The sequence below is a fragment of the Gymnodraco acuticeps genome, unplaced genomic scaffold, assembly GCF_902827175.1.
Source record: "Gymnodraco acuticeps unplaced genomic scaffold, fGymAcu1.1, whole genome shotgun sequence".
In the NCBI taxonomy this organism is placed as follows: Eukaryota; Metazoa; Chordata; class Actinopteri; order Perciformes; family Bathydraconidae; genus Gymnodraco; species Gymnodraco acuticeps.
In genome coordinates, this window is record NW_022990199.1 from 427,095 (window position 1) to 449,797 (window position 22,703).

At 43.3% G+C, this 22,703-nt stretch overlaps 1 protein-coding gene across 2 annotated transcripts in view; it reads left to right on the plus strand.

Moving 5' to 3' along the window:
• The window catches only part of klhl21 (kelch-like family member 21), a 26,637-nt gene continuing 3,934 nt past the window's right edge, over positions 1-22,703 (plus strand). Inside the window, exons 1-3 of one of the 2 annotated variants that reach the window (XM_034218194.1) lie at positions 1-84; positions 13,110-14,193; positions 19,765-20,170. In XM_034218194.1, the coding sequence (XP_034074085.1) occupies positions 13,167-14,193; positions 19,765-20,170 (1,433 nt within the window). In that variant the 5' untranslated portion in view covers positions 1-84; positions 13,110-13,166. Of the gene's footprint in view, positions 143-13,109; positions 14,194-19,764; positions 20,171-22,703 lie in introns of both variants that reach the window. The other variant, XM_034218193.1, reaches the window with a different exon arrangement.

The window sequence follows — 22,703 nt, forward strand, 5'->3', positions numbered from 1 at the left end:
GTACAGTGACGGTATCATGGCGCAGCAGAGGCCGAAGACATCATGAGACATCCCCGCATTCAAACTTTAATTACACCTCGACTTGTACGTATTAACCCGATATTCTCTCTAAAATCATCAACATCTTTGGAGGCAAACACTGGTGAGTTCACCTAATCTGCTTATTTTTAAGGTTATTCTCGTCCAAGTGGAGGAAAGACAGACAGTAGCGTTACATCATGTCCGACCGCAAAATAACGTGCACAGAAGTTGCAGCACTTTCCGTTCTTGAGCTGTGTTATTGTTATTGTTGTTCTTGTTGTTATTAGCGTTTAGTGACGCTTCATCTGTGGCTTTGTATCTGTGCTAAGCTTTAGCATTAGCATCTGTATTATCACAGGCCAAACATGGCATTGAAGAGAGACATGTCTCCTCTCTGGAGCCTCAGTGTCAGTATATGGACTTGTATGGAGCATACTGAGGATGCATACGTTTATTCTTACGAGAGGTGGAATGTTACTCAGTCAGTACCTTTACTCAAATACTGTAAACAAGCACACTTTTGAGGCACTTTTACATCAGTTTTTTCATGTTTTTACAACTGAGTACATGTACTCAAGTACTGTAAAATTGTACTTCTACTCCATAATTTAATGCATCAATAATTACAATCAAAACACATCATATATATATTGTTCTGAAATGGACCATTCTGCACAATGACTACTTTTATTTTTGGTACTTTAATTTAATTTTGATGCTCGTACTTTTCTACTTTTACTTGAGTACAATTTTGAATGCAGGACTTTTACTTGTAACAGAGTATTCCCTACACTCTGGTACTTCTACTTTTACTCAAGTACAAGATCTGAGTACTTCTACTTTTACTCAAGTACACAATTTGAGTACTTCTCCCACCTCTGCTTTTAGTCCACTAGTGTTATTGCTTAAGGGAAAGTGTGGATGCTAGTCTTATACTTGTAAGATTGCTACTTTTATTTGAAAAGATAAGGTTTGAGTCATTTTCTAACCACTGATTATAACTTTAATCTGTAAATCTTGGTACAGGAATGAGAAGAATGCAGGGTCAGATGAAGGAGCACATATCTTGGTATTTGAAATTATCCCTGGTGGTTTTATGACTTGAAACAAGCCTTCAGTGTGGCACTAAAATGTTCTCTTGACTGCATTCCCAATGCCAGATTAAAGAGTAACATGCTGCTTTATTCCCTTGGCAGCGTGACAGACTGTAGCTCCGTCTCAAAAATATATACATGACCTGACGGGGGGTTCACTGACTTCATGGAGATTGAGCAGGGCACAGTAGTGGAAGAAGTAGAAAATACATATTTGGCTATAGTATAAATAGCTAAACATCAGTATTCACATACTCTATTGCAACTATAAGACAGTATACATTTTTATGTATTCAAGTGAAACTACTAGTAGCTGCAAAAATAAGTACCAGTGTTTCCCCTAGGATGGAGTCATAGCAGCGGTGCTAAGGCACGTGGGCCCAGTATAATGTGAGCGCGGAGCGCATGGAATTTTTTAGTGTGTGCGCGTGCGAAGTGCGCCCCGCCAATTTGTTACTTTGTGTCAGCACAAGAAAGACTCTTGAGGCCTAGTACCAGGGCCGGTTCTAGCCAATTTGCTGCCCTAGGCGAGATTTCATATATAGAATAAATGAAAAACCTCTACAAAAGGCAAATACACTACAAAAAACAGAAACTTGTTGACATAGGTAATATACGTCAAAATGGCTTCAAATGTATTCAGTATTGTATGAGCTTGTTTTAATTGGGGGGTGGACGTCACATCCTCTAGGGGGGTCCGGGGGTATGGCCCCCCAGGAAGATTTTTTTTTAACATTTTAAAGTAAAATGCTTCAATCTGGTGCACTTTGAGCACACAATTACTAGAGACTGATCTAGGAGGTACAACTCTAAAACACCCATATGAAAAAGATCGGTTTACATTTTAATAATTAAATAAGTATGTGAACATAACCAATAACCTACCATAGCCAATCACAAATAAATGTCACTTATTTTATTTTTGTTGTTCATTCATATCTTATTTTACCAGTTAACATTTATTAATTTATGCATATTTTTGTATCTCTCCAACTTTAAACGATATTTTTGGTTTACTGTCCTATAGTATACATTGGAATGATTTCAAACCTATTTTTATTTATCCTAATAATTATAAAGGAGTGCCTTGGAAATATGTGTTTACATAATTTGTGGTCAAAACGTTTGAGACCAACTGAGATAACTTAGACTAAAATGAACTATCTAAACACTCCTTTACCTCACTGAGCCTCTCAGTCTGACAGGAGAGCTCTCCTCCACCCTGGCTGTAGAAACATCTTCTTCTTATATCCGTTAGCGCAGCTAGCACCAGATTATAATAACAACAGCGCCGGTACCGGTGCGCCCTCTCTCTCTCCCTCTCTCGCTCCCACGCTCGCACTTTGGCTGTGAGCTGCGGGCGCCTGATAAGCCAACATCCCCCACTTTCATCACTTACAGCGGCCATCGTACAGGGCAAATGGAAAGTGTAACCGGGGTGAAAAGGGTGTTACATTTACTTAATTATGAATGTTGTTACATCAAGGCAGAAAATTAGGATGAGCGCCAACGGTCAAAAATGTTTTTTCCCTCCCAGAGCTACCAGCGCAGCGCCTCCACAGATCTGGTGCCCTATACCAAAAATCGGCCCTGCCTAGTACATACTGTGGCAATGTCTCAACATTTAGCAAAAATACACCTTTATTGAACATACAGTAACACAAATACTACAAATCCACATAACAAACAATCAAAAATGAAAAAGGGTCGCCACTTATTATTATTTTAATAGAAAAATAAAAAGTACCTGGCTGGCGTCCCCTAGCAGCGGCGCGCATATTTCAGCAGCGTACCTCACAATTGAACTTAACTTGAGTAAATGTGATTAGAAGGAGCTCTGCTTGAATATGGGTTGAAGGTTTTGAACGACACGTATAGCAACTTTTATGCGACAGCGCCTCTTGTGTAGTGTCTTGCCATAAGTTACACAACCAAAATGAACTATTAAGAGTGAGACAATGTTCATTCATACTGTCCTCTTATCTTAGTATTGTTGCTGCTGGTAGCCTCATGCTGGCCCCTGGGGTGAGATGAGTGTGATGTGGGGGTGAGATGAGGGGGATGTGGGGGTGAGATGAGTGTGATGTGGGGGTGAGATGAGGGGGATGTGGGGGTGAGATGAGTGTGATGTGGGGGTGAGATGAGGGGGATGTGGGGGTGAGATGAGGGGGATGTGGGGGTGAGATGAGGGGGATGTGGGGTGTTTGCCTTTTTATGGCCAGGCTCAGCTGTGGAGAACCAGAAACTTCATGTCCCTCCGACCCAGCGGCCCGGAGCGACAGAAGGCAGAGCAGCTGCCCCACTGAGGGGGATCTGAGGGGGATAGCCCACCACGTTCTGCCCCTATAACGCAATAATCTGAGCACTGTTCAAAAACATCATCTAGATCAGGGGTGGCCAACCAGTCAGAGGTTAAGAGCCAATTTTTTTCTATTTTACTGCAAAGAGCCACATCAAACACACAGTCACTGATACCGCTTGTTTCAGTTTTTTGTTTTCTGGAGCCAAGATTTCAACCACGTCACTGATGCATTTTTGTGGCATTGGGATATATATTTTTTAAATCCTCTGGAGCAGAGAGAGGAGCTGTGGATTATTGTTATTGATTAATGCATCAGTGTTTCTTAGGGTCAAAAACACTAAACTCACAACTTAAAATGAAAGCGTTTAGTTTATTTAATAAAAGAGCACATGTTCAATGTGAAAAGTGACAGTAGTTATAGATTATTTGCAATTTGGTGCTATGTATATATTAAAAAATAATAATAATTATATATATATTTTAAACACCTTGAATTCCAGGGGGGGGCGCGGGGCTCCGTTGGCGGGGCGCAGCGCCCCTCCAAGACAATGGTAGGGGAAACACTGGATAGTGTTTAATCAACGATAGGTTTTCCCCCCCTCAAAGGTGATTGGTTCACTGCATCACAGGTATTATTGTGATTGGCTCTTGGGCCACATCAAAATTAGACGCGCTGTCATCCTCTCATACTGACTCCTGACACCACACATACACACGTAGGGAGAGCCGGGACGAAAGTAACACGGGACGAAAGTAACGGAGCGATTTTATCCGAGCCCAAACAACTTTGACCGGCCAAATTACGTCAGAATTATCAGCATTCAATACTTAACAGACCTACTAAATATCAGGTTTAACTGTCAGGAGTAGCTAGTGTTGTCACGATACCAACATTTTGTTTTCGATACCAAGTCAAGAATTGCGATTCCGATTCTTTTTTCGATACTTTTCTTAAAAAAAGGGAAACAGTCTTAAATGTAATTATTGTGCTTTATTTCACACCAGAACCAGAACCATAACACAAACTTTTAAACAATGAGAACAATAAATAAAATAAATGACAAGAATTCGTATTAAATCAAATTAATACATTTCTCACAGACGGGCCTCGTGGTGTCCGTAGGCTTGGTGCCCTCACTGTCAGAGATATAGCTAAAATACTTCCAAATTTCGCTTCTGGCGTCTTTTTTGTCAACAAGCCGAGGCGCAGCAGCAGTTGCACTCCCACTTGCAGCCATGCTTCTCGTTTTCTCACATGCTCTGGCAGCTAGCGCGTGCATGAGAGAGGGGAGGGACTTAGAGCGTGCTTGAGAGGGGAGGGACTTAGAACGTACTTGAGAGGGGCGGGACTGCAGGCACGGCTGCAGTGCAGGGAATGGAAGCAGAGCGCTGAACACACACGGCTCTTATTAAACGGCGCTTTCTCACCGGAGTACTTTCCCCCGTCATTCTTAAAGTACCGATACTAATGAAACGGAGGAATAGTAACGTTTTTAACGGCAGGGTATCGCGGTACCTTTCAAGTATCGGTACACTGTGCAACACTAGTCAGGAGTCAGTGTCTCTCCCCCAAACTCACACATATACAATTCGATATGAACTGAAGAGCCGCATGAAACTAGGCAAAGAGCCGCATGCGGCTCGAGAGCCGCGGGTTGGCCACCCCTGATCTAGATTATGTGCTACTTTTCATATTTTCTGTCATGTACCGTGTTGGTGGCTTCCCTCCCCTCTCGACCTCCCTCTCTCCCCCCCTCTGACATCTCTCCCCTGAACTCTCCACCCTGCCTCCGACCTTTCTCCCCTGCCCCAAATGGTCCTGGACTCTAACACACACACACACACACACACACACACACACACACACACACACACACACACACACACACACACACACACACACACACACACACACACACACACACACACACACACACACACACAAAAACAACCTTCCTCATCCAGCACCAGTCACTTTTCTGCCATCTCCGCTGAACACTTTAACATATTATTAACATTTTAAACTGTATACCCCGGTTATCTAGGCCCTTTTTGTTTTTTTGTTGTTGTTTGATGTATATATGTCACACTGTAGGACCTCGAGAAACGATATTTCTGGATGTACAACATGTAGAATTCTTGACAATAAAGCTGACTTTGACTTTGACTTTATCCTAACATTTGCAAACTAAGATATTCAATATGAGAAGCCATGGCAATGCTGTACACAGTAGAGCTATTCAACTCTTGTGATGACTGATATTGACTTGACAAAAATGCAAAACAGAATTGGAGGCTGTATGCAAATTGTCTTGCAATGCTAGGGAAATGCAGGTGTTATAGCAGCAACAGAATAAGAGAGAAACACAGATAGTCAAAATGAGAATAAACACAAGGATAATAAGATTACAAATTAAAAAAACAACATAAACATGGAGTAACAGTATGAATAGAAATAACACAAGTTTAACTCTGAACAGGTGGATGTACATAAGACTGTATACAGATGTGCTACTGCTATGTGCTTCTTGTGATATGTTCTGTCATGCATAATTAGCCTTATCCTAACACTTGCAAACTAAGATATTCAATATGAGAAGCCATGGTAATGCTGTACACAGTAGAGCTATTCAACTCTTGTGATGACTGATATTGACTTGACAAAAATGCAAAACAGAATTGGAGCCTGTATGCAAATTGTCTTTGGTGGTAATAGCACTGTCACACCAGTATGTGGCAATGCTAGTATATAACCAGGAGATGGAGAACTCACTGTAAACAGCTTCCTGTAAACTGAGCTTGTTTTTGATTTACCCTCCTCACATGCTCAGAGCAGCTCCTGAACAAACATGTGTTACTCCCTGAATACTCAGACTCTTCTGGAAGCTACATGGTTTTATGGAGCTGTGGCTCATTGCAGAGAATAAATCAAGATGTATTTTAGTAGATGATGCTTTGATTTCTACATTATTTTTGGACATCTTCGTGGGTCCATACTCAAATATATCAGCAAATACCCACATTTTTATTATGAGGCCCCCAGAAGATGAACCCTTTTGTATTAAAGGTCCCCTATTATGCTGTTTCTCATCAATATATTACAGGTCTCAGATATATACAGAACATGGCTCTGAAGTGTTTGGCTCCAAACACCAAACAGATCATTGCAGCATTACCCATAATCCCCTCTGTTTCAGCCCTGTTTCCAAAGTGCTGATTCTCTGTCTGTTACTTTAGATGAAAATAAGGAGCCCCTCCCCACGCCCCTCTGAGAGATATTTGGTTACAAAGAACTCAATGGTGCTCTAGGAGGAGATTCAGGTGATAAGGGGGGGGGGGGTTACCTTGGTTGCTGATTGGCTAATGGTTACACAACCCAAAAATCATAAAGTGGCCAAAATCTGATCAGCTCATTTTCAGACAGGTTTTTATAGAAATGGATCAGGACAAAAAGACAAAGAACCTTTCAGAATGTCTTTACACAGAGGAGACACATGTTGATGTAGAAGAGACATGAAGAAGAGGGGACACATGTTGATGTAGAAGAGACATGAAGAAGAGGATTTTCCATAATAGGTGACCTTTAAGTGATCCCCTGATCATTTCCTCAAGTGCCACCATGAGGTTGATGTTTTTTTCTGTGAAATATCCATCAGATGGATTGCCATACATTTTGGTTTTTACATTCATTTCCCCCAAAGGATTTTAAAATATTTTGCAGACCCCCGTATATTTTAATCTAGGGCAATAATCAGGTCAATATTTTGACCAACACTTTGTTTTAAACCCAAATAGTTTACCTGATGACTAAAATAAGGTAAATGACATTCGCATCAGTCTCAGCTGTAATTTATGTTTGGTTCTGAATGCAAATGCTAGCATGCTAACTTAACCAAGACGCTAGCATTTCACTTATCTCCTGGATGTTTTAACTCTGCTTTAGTAGGTTAAATTAGTCACAGTTAACTATTACTATTAACACAGGGTGTCCGCGGGGTCTTAAAAAGTATTAAAAGTTGATAAATCAATTTAGCGAAAATGAAGGCTATTAAAAGTATTAAACGGCATTTTCCAAGGTGTTACATTTTGTAGCTTGTTTTCAATAAGTATATAAATGGTCCAAAGAGGTTGTGTTCTACAGTCTGCCTGAATGTAATCATTGCGTAGGTGTGTCGTGTGATTCTGTGTAGTTTATTTATGGCATCCCGTTGGATTTGACGTCATCTGAACAGGACATCGCGCGCTCACTGCTTGATAGCGCGAAGGTCCGTTTACGCCGGTTGTTAAACAGCATCGTTATGGAGAAATGCAAGTTTGCGTCCAAATGGTTGGAAGATAAGGAGGAAGGACAATCAATACTGTATATAGTCAATGTGAGGTAAAATGTGTCGCCAAGGTAACCGGTTAAAACTCCAAGTGGCGATGAGGTCTTAAAATGTATGGGAAGGGTCTTAAAAAAGGTCTTAAAAGGTTTTACATGTGACTTCAGGATCCCTGCATATACCCTGTAACAGCACTTCTCATCATTTGCTTGTCTACCAATAAACTATTAACATGGCTCCCAAATATGAATATTTATCAACTATCATTGTGAATAGTTTGCTAATGTATACCCCTGTAATTATGTTGTATTGATGTCCTTTTTGTTTTCTGTTGTTTGTATGTGTAACCAATGTGTTGCAGGTCTCCCTTGAAAAAGAGATCGTTGATCTCAATGGGATTTTCACCTGGTTAAATAAAGGCTACAAAATACAGAAATAGACCCCCTCTTCAACCATTTCAGGGAATATAAAATAACATTCCCCTCCCTCCCTTCAGGATGTTACTAAAGTCCTCTGACTAACAGCATTTTATTCCCCTGAGTCTTTTTGTCCTGAACATATACCTGCTGGTCATGAGTTTAGCCCAGCTTATACTGATAGAGTCAAGATGAAACGGGCCATAGGGTCCCTTTTCCCCTTATAGCTGTGTATGTCATATGCTGTCTGTCACACTGATCTCTATGTCCTCGTCTCTCATAGCAGGGACATTGTTTCCACACCTCGACTATTTCCCTCTCTCTCATCTCCCCTCTCTCCTTCGTCCGAGAGCATAAATCTCTGCACGCTATTCTTGTGTCTGGCTGGTAAACACATCGATTGGAAGTTGCTCAATACTTGCGACTGTTGGAGCGTTTAGCGAAGCTTCATCTGGGTGTGAATGTGCAGGAAAAGATAACTGCTTAAACATGAAGATGGAGACCAGATGTTATAATTATTGCTCCAGTCTTTCAGTCTTTGTTACAGAGGCCAGTGGGAGTAAGACATTGAATACATGACTGAATGAAAGGGTACTATGTAGGGAAATGTCATTACCCCCTCCCACGTAGGTTAAAAGCAATCACTTACATAGAAGTTAGTTGTTTTTCCAGGGTTGTGACTGAGGCCTGTGTGCCCTTCAGGAGAGCAGATACCTCTGCGGTATCTGCACTGTACTCCGCTGCATTGTTGAACCCATGTGAGCAATGTGTGCTGAGTTCTTTGGGCAGAGGACAGGAGCTTTATTACAACCTTTAAACTAATCTCTGTAAGGAGATACCTGTGTATTTTAGGAAAAGAATGATCATCTCCAATAATAATCCAAGATGAGCCTTTGATGCGGGTTGATACTCAGGCAGTGGGAACTTGGGTCTTGTTTGTTCAAGTGTTTTTGTTGATTCTTCTACTGTATGTTATATTTACCATCTGCGACAGCGTGTGTCTGCTATTCTTTTCAGCTTGTGAGTCAGTGTGTTTGTCATTATGGTGTGTGTTACGTTCCCTTCTAGATCTAGGGGGTACAAAGGGAAGTAACAACACACCAGGATGACCAAGCACGACAAAAAGGGAGAGAAAACCGATCTCTGAGTAACGATCCAGTCGTTTAATGATCAATCAGGAACACGGCTCACCAGCCAACTTGCAAAACAACTCTTGCTACAAATATATATATATTGGAGACATGGACACCACGCTGCACACATCCAGCCCGGGGAGAAGGGAGAGAGATACTGCAGCTTTTCCCAGGTCCTTTATGGAGGCCCTGATTAGTGATTGGGAGCACCTGAGGAGAAGCTGCACCTGGAGACAATATAGAGGGAGAGAGATAAACACACACACACCACGGCACGTAACACTTCCCCCCATAAAATGCTGTGCTGTGTATCTGTATGGACAGATTTTGCATTTAGGCTCATTTGCAAGTCTTTTGCCTTAAATATACATCTCTTACCGGATTTGAATATGTGCAAATATGGCAGGAACCACTATTTGCTTGGCTGCGCAGATAGTGTTGCATTTAAATCTTGCTCGGTGCTTTGACAATTACTTGGAGGGATGGGCAGTACATTGATATTAAATCAATATCGTGATCTGAGGCTAGATATCATAATATGGCATGATTGTTGTCTTTCCCTGGTTGTTAACCCTATATAACAGTTAAGTAATGTCATTATCTGAACTGTTGTAGTTGTTTTAATATTAGCTTATTCCCACTAAGTCATTATATCCATATTAGCTATGATTATTTCTTAACATTGTCAAAAATTGTAGTGATATATGTGAAAGCATCAATGGTTAACCTTACAACATCGTCACAATAATGATATTGACATTTGATAAAAGTGATTGTTTAATTGTCTAATTACGTAGTTAGTTTTTGTCTTATTGTTTAAAGTTTAGCTTCCCACAAAAGCCATCCTTGTGTGAATTCAACCCAGAAGCATGTAGCCAACTTAAAGGGGACCTATCATGCAAAATGCACTTTTGTACGTCTTTTATACATGAACATGTGTCCCCGGTGTGTCAGGGAACTCACCAAGTGTCAGAAAACACAACCCTCTCTCTTTTCCTCCGTACCCAAGTCTCTAAAAACGGGGCTGCAACGGAGCTGATTATTATTTGAATTTTTCTGACGTCAGAAAAGGGCTGCTCCGCCTATAATACCTCATTCACACCAACGGTGTTTCAGGGCCGGTTCGGAGCTGGAGCTTGAAAAGCACCGGGTTTTCCTGTTCACACCGCAGCGGAGCAGCCTCTTAGCTCCGGAATCCGGTTAATTTCAAGCACCAAAAAATTGTCTGGCCAGAGCAAAAGCACCACATACGTCACGCTTACGTCGAGGCGGGGGCAGGGGTGGGATCAACTCCTGAACAACAACAAAAAGCCGGCGTTTTATCCAGTTTGTACACAACGATGGAGAAACTTAACAAGCAGCAGTGGTCCACGGAAGAGACCAGCTACCTACTGGGAATCTGGTCTTCCGAAGAGGTACAGAGGAAGCTGGAGCACAATCAGCCATTGTTGTTGTTGTCGGTGTCAGCTGTGAGGGGTTTCCGCGCGCTTTGGCTTTATGAAGCAGGCACGCAAACGGTTACGTCATGACGCAATGACGCAGCACCAGTCGGACTCTGGGCGGTGTGAAAAGAGCCGGAGCTAAACCGAAGAACCAGCTCTGAACCTGAAAAGCTCTAGCACGGAGCTTGAACCGGAGTTGCGTTGGTGTGAATGAGGTATTAGAGCAACTCTCCACCTATCAGGGGAATGAGAGACCGCTCGAAAGCGCTGGAGACACTGTAGTACATATGCCAGGCCTGTAAGTGGCGCTGTAGTCTGCCACAAAAGCAGAATCAGCCCCCTGCAAAAACAGGGCTGGAAAAGAGCAAACAGAGAGGCGAAGTCCCTCCCCTTCCGGGGGAGCTCCATGGGACCTTATTTCAGAAAAAGTATGTATTGAAGTCGATGGAGAGAGAAAGATTATCTTTCGATCCCGTTTAAATTGGGCCACGAATTACACATATGATGTTTGTCAATTTAAAAGATAATTATGCAAGTCAAAAAAATAAAAGTGTCGTAAAACTGTGAAGTAACACTTTGTTTTGTGTGAACCGCTCAATGAACTACATCTCCCGTCTCGCACCACACTCCAAGATGGCCGTCACGTTGGAACATTTCACTTCTTTCTTTCAGAATGAGGCGGAAAGTATTAAAAGAGGTGAAAATCACTCCAAGTCTGGGCGTGTTGAGAGCTGTACATACACAAGGGGAGTTAGTCGGTTCCGTGAGAGCCAGCATGCGGACCGGGATTCTGGGATTTGTAGTCTTTCTAGTTGCGTATTTTTCATAGTCTTATATTTCAACAGTTTCACGACAAACTATGATGTTTTTGACATGCAAATTATTTTTTAAGATTGACAAACATCATATGTGTAATTCTTCGTGGCACAATTCAAACGGGATCGAAAGATAATCTTTCTCTCTCCATTGACTTCAATACATAATTTTTCCGAAATAAGGTCCTATGGGGCGGAAGTAGATGGGCGGGACTTCGCCTCTCTATAGAGCGAAATGAGGCATGGCTAAAATGCATGATCTGTTTGGTATTTTGAAAAAAAACGTCAGACATGTTTTATATAGGTATGGCCCTACAATATATGTTTCAAATATAGCATGATAGGTCCACTTTAATGTAAATATATGACTTATTTTGAATAGTTGTGTTATTCACAGGTTCTAAACACCTTATCTTAATAATAATAACTTGGATTTATATAGCGGCTTTCAGGGGACCCAAGTTCGCTTTACAGAAAAACAGGAGTAAACTAAAAACAGTCAGACAAACAAAACAACAAAACAACAAATAAACTAGGGGCCGAATCAGAGTACAGTTGTAACCGTGTTTGTCAGCTGTGGTCGGAGCATCTCCTCTCCACTGTGAGTTCTTGGGTAACCTGAAAGAATATTGTGACAGGAAGCTTTTTGTTTTGTTGCGTTGCTCAGCTGGCTCCTCTCACTTACTTAGTGACCACAGAGACATACCAGTGGGTACACTCTCAGCCCCCAGCATGTTAGGTGTTCTCCCCAAATCCCTCCCACTCATGCCTGGAAATGGACACTGCCGGTGTATTTATAGCCCCTGAGCACAAGCGAGCTCTGTATCTAAAACACGGTGAGATTCAGATCCAGAGTCGCGCTGAGCTTCGCTGTCGTAGTTTCTAGACTGGTGTACCAAACGTGCCTGGAGGGGCTCATCAGGTAGGGGAAATAACACGATTTAGGGTGTATTTATTCAGAAGTTCTTAATGTGTTTCTGTCAGTAGGCTGTTACGTTGCCTACCACATGTTTGGTTGTATACATTCTTAAAGTAACCACTGAAGGAAATTAGCTTGTAGAAATGTAAATTCTCTGTTTTTGATCTTTGTTTTTTTATATTGATACTTGATGATTAGTTGTTGAACATTATAATAACTATTTCTCTATTCCCTTACCATTAAAGACCACTGTGTATACATTTGTGTTTGACTTGTACAGCTTACATGGTGTAAGTGCTGCCACTATATGACAGTTAAGTGAATCGTCAAGCGTCCGAAAAGTAATCGTCAACTGCTTTGATAATCCTTAAATCCTTTGTACATTTTTAAGTAACAATGACAAAAATCCAGACTTCCAGTTCCTCAATTGTGAGGATTTGCTGTTTTTCTTGGTCTTAAGGGTTGTCGAATAAAAGAAGTTTAGGTTTTTGACGTTGTAATAACAAGTCATTTGAGAAGTCGTCCTTTTCGAAAATGATGTGTTTTTTTCACAAATGTTTTGATATTACGTAGACGAATCATTTCTTGATTAACAAAAACAATCAGCATATTTATCGATCTTATCTGGTGTTTATCTGTTTTTAGATTAAATCATCATTCTGACCACAACCACCAGAGACTGAGACACCAGAGAGAGGAGCGATGGAGAAGCCAGTGTTGCAGACCCAACCGTCCACCCTTCCTTTTTTCGACACGTCCCACGCCTTCAACCTGCTGCGGGGGATCCATGAACTCCGTGCAGAGCGAAAGTTTTTCGATGTGACTTTGTGTGCTGAGGGCCGCGAGTTCCACTGTCACCGCACAGTGTTGGCCGCCGCCAGCACTTACTTCAGAGCGATGTTCGCAGGAACTCTGAAGGAGAGCGCTATGGACCGAGTCGTTCTTCACGAGGTGTCAGCGGAGCTCTTAGGCCTTCTGGTGGACTTCTGCTACACGGGGAGGGTCACCGTCACTCAGGATAACGTGGACGTCCTGCTGAAGACGGCCGACCTGTTTCAGTTCCCCTCGGTCAAAGACGCCTGCTGTGCGTTCCTGGAGCAGCGGCTGGACGTCACCAACTGCTTAGACATCCAGGACTTTGCCGAGGCGTTCGCCTGCAGAGAGCTGGCCACCAGCGCTCGCCGCTTTGGCCTCAAAAACATAATGGAGCTGGCCAAAGGGCTGGACTTTGAGCGGTTGCCTTGGAAGCGCCTCCTGGAGTTTATGTCGGATGATGAGCTTTGCGTGAACAAGGAGGAGGCGGTGTATCAGATCGCGGTGCACTGGGTGAAGGCCGACATGAAGAGGAGGCTGCACTACTGGCCCGAGCTGCTCCAGCAGATCCGCCTGCCCTTCGTCCGGAGGTTCTTCCTGCTGGCCCACGTGGAGAGCGACCCGCTGGTCTACCTGTCGCCCACCTGCCTGCGCATGGTGAACGAGGCTCGCAGCTTCCAGTCCTGCGAGTACGACCGCCACGACCGGCCCTGCCACAGGATGCGTCCACGGGCGTCCACGGGGCTCGCAGAGATCCTGGTGGTGGTGGGGGGGTGCGACCAGGACTGTGACGAGCTGGTCACGGTGGACTGCTACAACCCGCAGACCGGACAGTGGAGGTACCTGGCGGAGTTCCCCGACCACCTGGGAGGAGGCTACAGCATAGCAGCCCTCGGAAACGATATGTATGTCACAGGTGAGTCATCCAAACACCTTTCTTTTAGGACTGCATTAACCATTATCGTAATCCCATTATGAACAAGTGCAATACTCAAATCCGAGGGAGAACAATATATATGTTAAAGGTTACATTTTGAATGGAGCTGCAGAGATATGCCGCCCTACAAGTCTTTCATTTTCTTCAGACTTAAGAAAACGCATTTTTGATACATATCCTTATTGAAGAAATCCATATAGATTACAGAGAATGTACAGACCGTATGTAGTATGTACAGTAGCAGATGATAATGTAATCCATCTTTTAGTTAGATTTCTTTATCTGGTGTCCCAATTCCAAAAGATCAGTCCACAGACAGCCTGCAGTGGAAACGGAGTGTGTGTGTCAGAGTCGCTGTAGCGTGAACGCTGTAGATTTCCATCTCCGCTCCTTCATCTCATGAAATGGCCGTTGGGCTTATAAATAAACTGCAGGCTCTTTGGCTAGTGGGTCTCTGTGTCTGTGTGAACAAAGTAAAGGTAAGCAGGACACGGTGTGCTGCCAGGACAGCAGTATGGTTAATATCTTCATCATCTTCATCGTTGAGGGATAACCCCAGACTTTCAATCAGGGATATGTCTCCTGTTTAAAACTAATATAACACTGTAAGCTCACTTCTGTGATAACAGCAGCACATGGGTGCATAGCATTATTCTATTCTATTGTATTATATATAATAGTTTATATGTCAAATATGAAGGTACATCAGGCTTTCTTTTTAGGTTTCAAGTTTTGAGATGATACCTAGATGTCCACTTACTGTACTTGGATATTTCTGTTTTCAGTCGTTGAACTTGACTTTGAGTCGTTGAATTGCATATTACTTTAACATTTAACAAATTAAGGAATGTAAACTCCTCAAAAAAAGTTTGGAAACGTTATTTCGGTCGATTATTCCTCCCCTTATAATACCAATTGGTATTGTATTCTATATCGTTGGAAAGCCTGATTAGTCACCTTTACAACGAGGTACAACTTGTAAGGATCGTGCATTCGTGAAATGAGCAACACAGCTAACCGTGTGGATAGCGGCCCAAAATAATTTGCCAAAATCCCCTGCAATATTCTTCTGTTGGTATTCACTCTCGTTTTGAGATGCTTGTTGGATTGGATGATTGCACTCTCCCACAGTAATAAGGAAAAAACAACACATATTGGCCATTTTTACACTTTTTACAACAGCTTGGCACCTCCTCCTCATGCTGGTCACCAGCCTGGTCACACACTGGCATCCCATTCCTCAACCAGGATTTGTCGCAAGTCAGCAACATGGTTGCGTTGGTCACTCTGGCACGTACAGCACGCCCACGCTGATCCCACAAGTGTTGGTTTGAGGTCTGGAATCACGGCAGGCCATTCCATCCTCTCCACTCCCAAATTCTGGAAGTACTCTGTGATGATCCTGGCTCTGTGGGGGCGAGCGTTGTCATCCTGGAGGATGGAGTTAGGTCCCAGATTCTGGAGATATGGGATCGCCACTGGCTCCAGAATCTCATTCCGATATCTCACTGCATTGAGATTGCCTTCAATGATGACACATTCTGTTTTGCCTGTGAGAGAGATGGGAGATGACGTTCCCCCACATTCTTAGGTTCCACTGTCGGTGCTGTCGACACCAGCGCAAACGGGCCTGACGGTGAAGGGCAGTCATTGCAGGCTTCCTGGCAGCCTTATAAGCACGAAGACCGGCCATGTGCAGTCTGTTCCTCACCGTCTGATCAGAGTCTGTGGTACCGTTGTGCAAATCTTGCCTGTAATCAGGTGCCAGTCACACACCTGTGACTGGCTACACCTGCCAGCACTTGAAGCTCAAAACGAGAGTGAATACCAACAGAAGAATATTGCAGGGGATTTTGTAAAAAAAAATTGGGCCGCTCATTCCACGAATGCACGATCCTTACAAGTTGTACCTCGTTGTAAAGGTGACTTATCAGGCTTTCCAACGATATACAATACAATACCAATTGGTATTATTAAAGGGGAGGAATAATCGACCGAAATAACGTTTCCAAACTTTTTTTGAGGAGTTATTTCATTTAAGTTTGTATTAAACAGGTTTTTTTGTTTCATGTAATGCATGCAGGCAAATAGTGGGACACCGCTTATTGGACTTAACATTTCGATCATTTCTGGGGATTTTACATTTGCCATTATATGTATAATATGGAGATTTATACAAATATTGTAAAAAAAAATCCATAATAATATTGTAATTTTCAAACATATCGCCCAATCCTAATGTTTATTCAGAAGGAGTAGAAAGGTCTTACATTTCCTGTGGAGGGGATTTAATTTGTATTCAAATACCCTGAGGAAAGCAGACACAGCCTTACATCCTATAACCTGGAGGAATGGGAATAATTAGCTTTTCCCTTTGCCGTATAATATCATTTGCATCTTTTATGCACCATGATGCAGAAAAAAGTGAGACATCCCCCGGTGCATATTAGCCATGTCCGTAAAATGTGAACAAACCAAATATGAATAAATATATTAAGTGTTGGGGAATAATTTGCTTAGGTATTCAACCTTTGACACAGTTCATCATTTTCTCCTTTTTCTTGGCATAGGTCTACGGCCTTGGGTATTGCTGCTATCTCTCTTAAGGAGGGGCAGCTTGGGCGCATTGTTGTTGCCAGTCTATGACCGAGCACAAGCTGACATGAGTTTATTGTTCAGGGACATCTAGAGGCCCTTCTTTTATCTGGAACGTAGGTTCCCTGGCGCACGTTCTTTCCTATGGACGAGAGCTCTAGTTAGATTCAGGGTCTCGCTGATGAAGAATGTTGATTATTACCAGGGCTGCACATAACTGGTGCGCAGGTGCACACCTCCGCCAAAAAAAGAGCACCGGGTCATTTGAAAAAAAGCGCATTTGCGCACCAACATTGAGAGAGAGAGAGAGAGAGAGAGAGAGAGAAGGGAGAAGAGAAGGGAGAAGAGAGAAGGGAGAAGAGAGGAGAAAGGAGATAGAAGAGAGGAGAGAGAAGAAAGGAGATAGAAGGGAGAAGAGAGGAGAGAGAAGGGAGGAGAGAAGAGAGAGAGAGAGAAAGAGAAAGATATTTGCGAGCTGCATATTAACTGAGGGCCGGCCCGTAGCACTGGCGTTATAGATCTTCGCCTAGGGCGCCAGATCTGTGGAGGCGCTGTGTGTTTACAATTTATGTAAACACATATTTCCAAGGCACTCCTTTATAATTATTGGGATACACAGGTTTGAAATCATTCCAATGTATACTATAGGACAGTAACCAAACATATCCTTTAAAACTGGAGAGATAAAAAAAAGATGCATAAATAAATAAATGTTAAGGTAAAATAAGATATGAATGAACAACACAAATAAAATAAGTTTAATTTGTTATTGGCTATGGTAGGTTATTGGTTATGTTCACATACTTATTTGATTACATCCTCTTGTCTAAGATGACAACAGAGACTTTCGACCCAAAACCAGCTGTTGACTTGTGGATGCAAGCAGCTAATCGCAGACTCAACCAGAGAGGAAGAAGTAGGCCTACATCATCAGCTACCATGTCTGACAGTGAGGAAGACAGTGAGGAGAACAGTCAGGAGAACAGTGAGGAAGACAGTGAGGAGAACAGTCAGGAGAACAGTCAGGAGGACAGTCAGGAGAACAGAGAGGAAGACAGTCAGGAGGACAGTCAGGAGGACAGTCAGGAGAACAGTCAGGAGAACAGTCAGGAGAACAGAGAGGAAGACAGTCAGGAGGACAGTCAGGAGGACAGTCAGGAGAACAGAGAGGAGAACAGAGAGGAAGACAGTGAGGAGAACAGTCAGGAGGACAGTCAGGAGAACAGAGAGGAGAACAGAGAGGAAGACAGTGAGGAGAACAGTCAGGAGAACAGTCAGGAGAACAGTCAGGAGAACAGAGAGGAAGACAGTGAGGAGAACAGTCAGGAGAACAGTCAGGAGGACAGTCAGGAGAACAGAGAGGAAGACAGTCAGGAGGACAGTCAGGAGGACAGTCAGGAGAACAGTCAGGAGAACAGTCAGGAGAACAGAGAGGAAGACAGTCAGGAGAACAGTCAGGAGAACAGTCAGGAGAACAGAGAGGAAGACAGTCAGGAGGACAGTCAGGAGGACAGTCAGGAGAACAGAGAGGAGAACAGAGAGGAAGACAGTGAGGAGAACAGTCAGGAGGACAGTCAGGAGAACAGAGAGGAGAACAGAGAGGAAGACAGTGAGGAGAACAGTCAGGAGGACAGTCAGGAGGACAGTCAGGAGAACAGAGAGGAGAACAGAGAGGAAGACAGTGAGGAGAACAGTCAGGAGGACAGTCAGGAGGACAGTCAGGAGAACAGTCAGGAGGGTATGATGACAGCTTGTAGGATTACTGGTCGTGCTAATGTTGTCTTGTGTTCACCTCTGTGTGTTCAGTGCCGTGTGTCTGGCAAATAAAGTCAAGACCCCCTCAAAAGTTACGGTTTATTTCATTTTAAGGATGAGCACCGAGCAACATCTCCAAGTGCTCCTTTGAGAACCAGGGCAAAAAAGTTATGTGCACCCCTGATTATTACACTCTGAACTAGTTAAAACCTCGAGCTACAGGAGGGGTCTTCAGAATTGATTGTGGCATCTCAACCGTGTGGTCAACTCGTGGCCCGTGACATGTCTTGTGAATTCTCCGGCCGACGCTCCAAATAAACCGTCAGTGTTTGACATCAAAGCTCCAGCTCTCATCGTGTCTCTCCGAGTCCTGACTCCAATTGCTTCAGAGGTTTCCCCCACATTAAGGATCTGTCAGCATGTGTTTAGAAAACCTAACATACATTACTTAAAGGAAAGCTGGCAGTTTTCATGGAGTTTTTGAAACAGAATGTTGGTAATGATCAATAAAACCAACGACCGGGGGGGGAGGGTAGCTAAACATCATATTCTTTCAGATGTCTTGAAGATTTCTGTACTTTGTTATCCCTGTATCATCTGTATACCGACCTGTGTTTATTTATATGCCTATTCATTTCATTGATCTGCCACCTCGACCGGCCGTTTTATGAATGTGTAATGTTCGTTATATTTCAGAACTTTAGGGCTGCCCTCGACTAAAGATTTGTCTAGTCGTCAATTAAGGCGATTAGTCGACTAATCGTCTCACGTTTATGATACATTATGATTATAATTTCATTTATTTTTTCTTCCCAAAATGGTTTCAGTTTCAAAGGCTGATAAAGAGCGTTATTATAATGGTACGTTGTGCTTCACATACAATATAAAATAAAACTGTAATAATGAACCTTTGAAATATAAATTGGAGGATTTGGAATAATCTGCTTCTTTCCTTTGCCGTATAATATTATACTGCTCTAGCTTTCAGACTCTGATCAACCCCCCCCCACTTTACTCACACTTGCATTAGGAGTACTGTTTATGGTTTTTGTTTTCGTTGTACTGTTTCTGATTTTATGTAAAGCGTCTTTGAGCATTAGGAAAAGCGCTATATAAATCCAATGTATTATTATTTGAATCTTTTATGCAGCAGAAAATGAGGAATCCCCGGTGCATATTAACCATGTCCGTGTCCTCCAGGCGGCTCTGATGGCTCGCGCCTCTACGACGGCGTGTGGCGCTACAAGTCGAGCGTGAACGAGTGGACGGAGGCGGCGCCCATGCTGAAGCCGAGGGAGTACCACAGCTCGGTGGTGGTGAAGGGCCAGCTGTACGTGGTGGCGTCCGACAGCACGGAGCGCTACGACCACGCTCTGGACTGCTGGGAGGCCCTGCCCCCCATGCTGCACCCCATGGACAACTGCTCCACCACCACCTGCAGCGGGCGGCTGTACGCCATCGGCTCGCTCACCGGGGACGAGACCATGGCCATCCAGAGCTACGACGCTGAGTCCAACCGCTGGACCCTGGTCAGCTGCGGACAGATGCCCCCCTGGTCCTTCACTCCCAAAACTGTGACGCTCAAAAGCCTCATCTACTTCATCAGGTGAGGAGGGAAGTGTTCAGTTACATGTTTAAACTTAGTAGGTTCAGAGTAAACTGGTTATTTGAAGTGTTCATGGGAGGACAAATGCGTTGTGTCCTCTTTAAAACTGTAGACCAGATATTGATAATCACGAATGATCGAAGTTTATTTATTCCAGGACAGATCTAAATACATTTGAGGTAGTTGTACTCGTGTACCAGGGTTTCCGCTAGGATTTTTTCTCGCCGGTCAGATGTCCGGACAGAATTTATTTTACCGGATAAATTCTAAACTTACCGGTCATGTTTCAATAACAGTCTATCTTACAAACGCAACTATAATGTACACCTAGATTGACGAAAGAATGACAACGACCTCAAATCAGTTTGACTATTTAATGAACAACAGAAACGATTAAACAAAACGAACAGGAACGATTGAGCAAAACCTCATTAGCCGCTAAAATGTAGGCTATTAAAAAAAAACACGTGTAACATCTGGAGCCCGTTTTAAAAAAAGGCATCACATTTACCCTAGGCTACCCTTTTTACTTTCTCCTTGCTTTCATTGCGGCAAAGTCCTCTGCTGCAGAGCTGAAATGAAACGTGTCCAAGGTGTCTTTGCAGCTTGCAATACGCATAAGCCGCGTCACTCTCTCCTCCTCCAGACGACTCCGCAGTGATGTCTTGACACGGTTCAGCAAGGAGAAGCCCCTCTCTGCAGGCACGCTTGACACGGGCAGAACACAGGCAATTTTAGCCAGTGTAGCCCAGTCAGGGTACAGCTCGCTGAACTCACAAATGAGCACTTTGCAAGCTGTGGCAAAAGTTAAACCCCCATAGCCGTGGAGCGCTGTCATCACTGCCACTGCATCTCGCCGGGCGCGCTTGACATCGATGAGAGGTGCGGCAGCTGATTCAGTCACTTCATGGCCAAAATGTGCAATGACCATTTCAGTGGCGTCTCTGGCATATTCCTGAAACGCTGAAAGGATGTATTATTATTATTATTATTATTAGTCGTAGTAGTAGTACTATAGGCGCCATTTCCTAGTTTATATTCAACAGGGAATGCCACAGCGGTAAATAGTTTTAAAAGTCTCAAAAGTGTACAAAACAGTGGAACAAACTGGATGGATTTAAATTATTTCGTAAAGGAAGAAATACATCTTAATTAAGGAGCACTATTGGAGCGAATTTGATGGATATTGGGACGGAATTATTTAATTTGGATGCCCGCTGTATAGGCTACTATAATAGTAGGCTAGCTACTAGCAAGAGATAAAGAGAGTGTCAGGTGCTGCGCAGAAGTTATATATTGTAGAATATGTGCCGATAGGATAAAATGAATATGACCAAGAGAAATGTTGAGAGAATTGCTTACCAGACTGTGCATGGGGGTATCGGGAGGGGTTCAGAAGGATGTCGAGGGAGCTGATGAGATCCAGAGTGTCATCGGGGAATCGGTCTTGTAACGCATTGATGAGATGCTGAATGTACTTTGATCGTACGTTTGTGTGAGCCTGAATGGACCTTTCATTCAGATGTGTCACTTCCACATTTATATACTTTCCATCTTGGAGATCATTTTGGAATTCCACCTCCTCTGGGCCTAGCTCACCTTTCAGCTGTGTAAGACCTGCGATAGATGCGTCCTCCTTTTGAAAAACCAAACTCAAATTAGTCATCACTGGAAGTACATCAGACAGTGAGTGGGTGAGAGCAATGAAAGAGTACTGCTGAATCTGATTTTGAATACCTTGGGCTTGGGTATTGCCGTTCACTTTTTCACTGTTCAACTCCATTACCAGAGCAGGCTAGTTGCTTTTAACACTTTGCACTGCGTTATGCAAGGACAGCCAACGGATGGCGCATGGCCGTTTCAAACTAACCATGTCTTCATCGCTTAGGGTCGCTGTCAGCTGACGGAGGCGATTCGTCCTACTTGCGGAGAGCTTGTAGAATGAATGGATTGTATTCACAGTGCGTCTGTATGCGCTCACCTGACTCACAGCATTTGGAGCATCTACAGCTGCAAGTGCAGCTCGGTGAGCGACACAGTGCACCTGGATCAAGAAGGGATTTACTCTCTTCAAGAGAGCACCAACTCCAGCACGTTTCCCTGTCATCACACTGGCTCCATCCGAGCCCAGGCCCATGACCTTTGATAGCTCAATTCCTCTCCCTCTCAGCACCTCCACCACTTTCTCATATATGCACTGCGCAGTTCCGGAATGCAATGTAATTGCCCAGGAAAAAGTTATCAATCTTGCCCTTGTTTTCAATCTTGGCAAATACGATTCATTTATTTTCCACTGTAATACTGACAGTCTCATCAATGATGATTCCAATGAATTCACTGGCCTTAAGTTTTTCGTCAAGCTGCCTCATAATAACACCCTCCAGTGCCCTCTCCATGTCACACAAGGATTCGCTATGCTTGTAAATGCCGTCATCGGTTCCAAAATCAGGAGCCCCTACTGCCCTCAGTAAATCAGTCATTCCTCTGAACTGGTTACCTGGATTATCATTTTTGGTCATGTGAAACACCACTT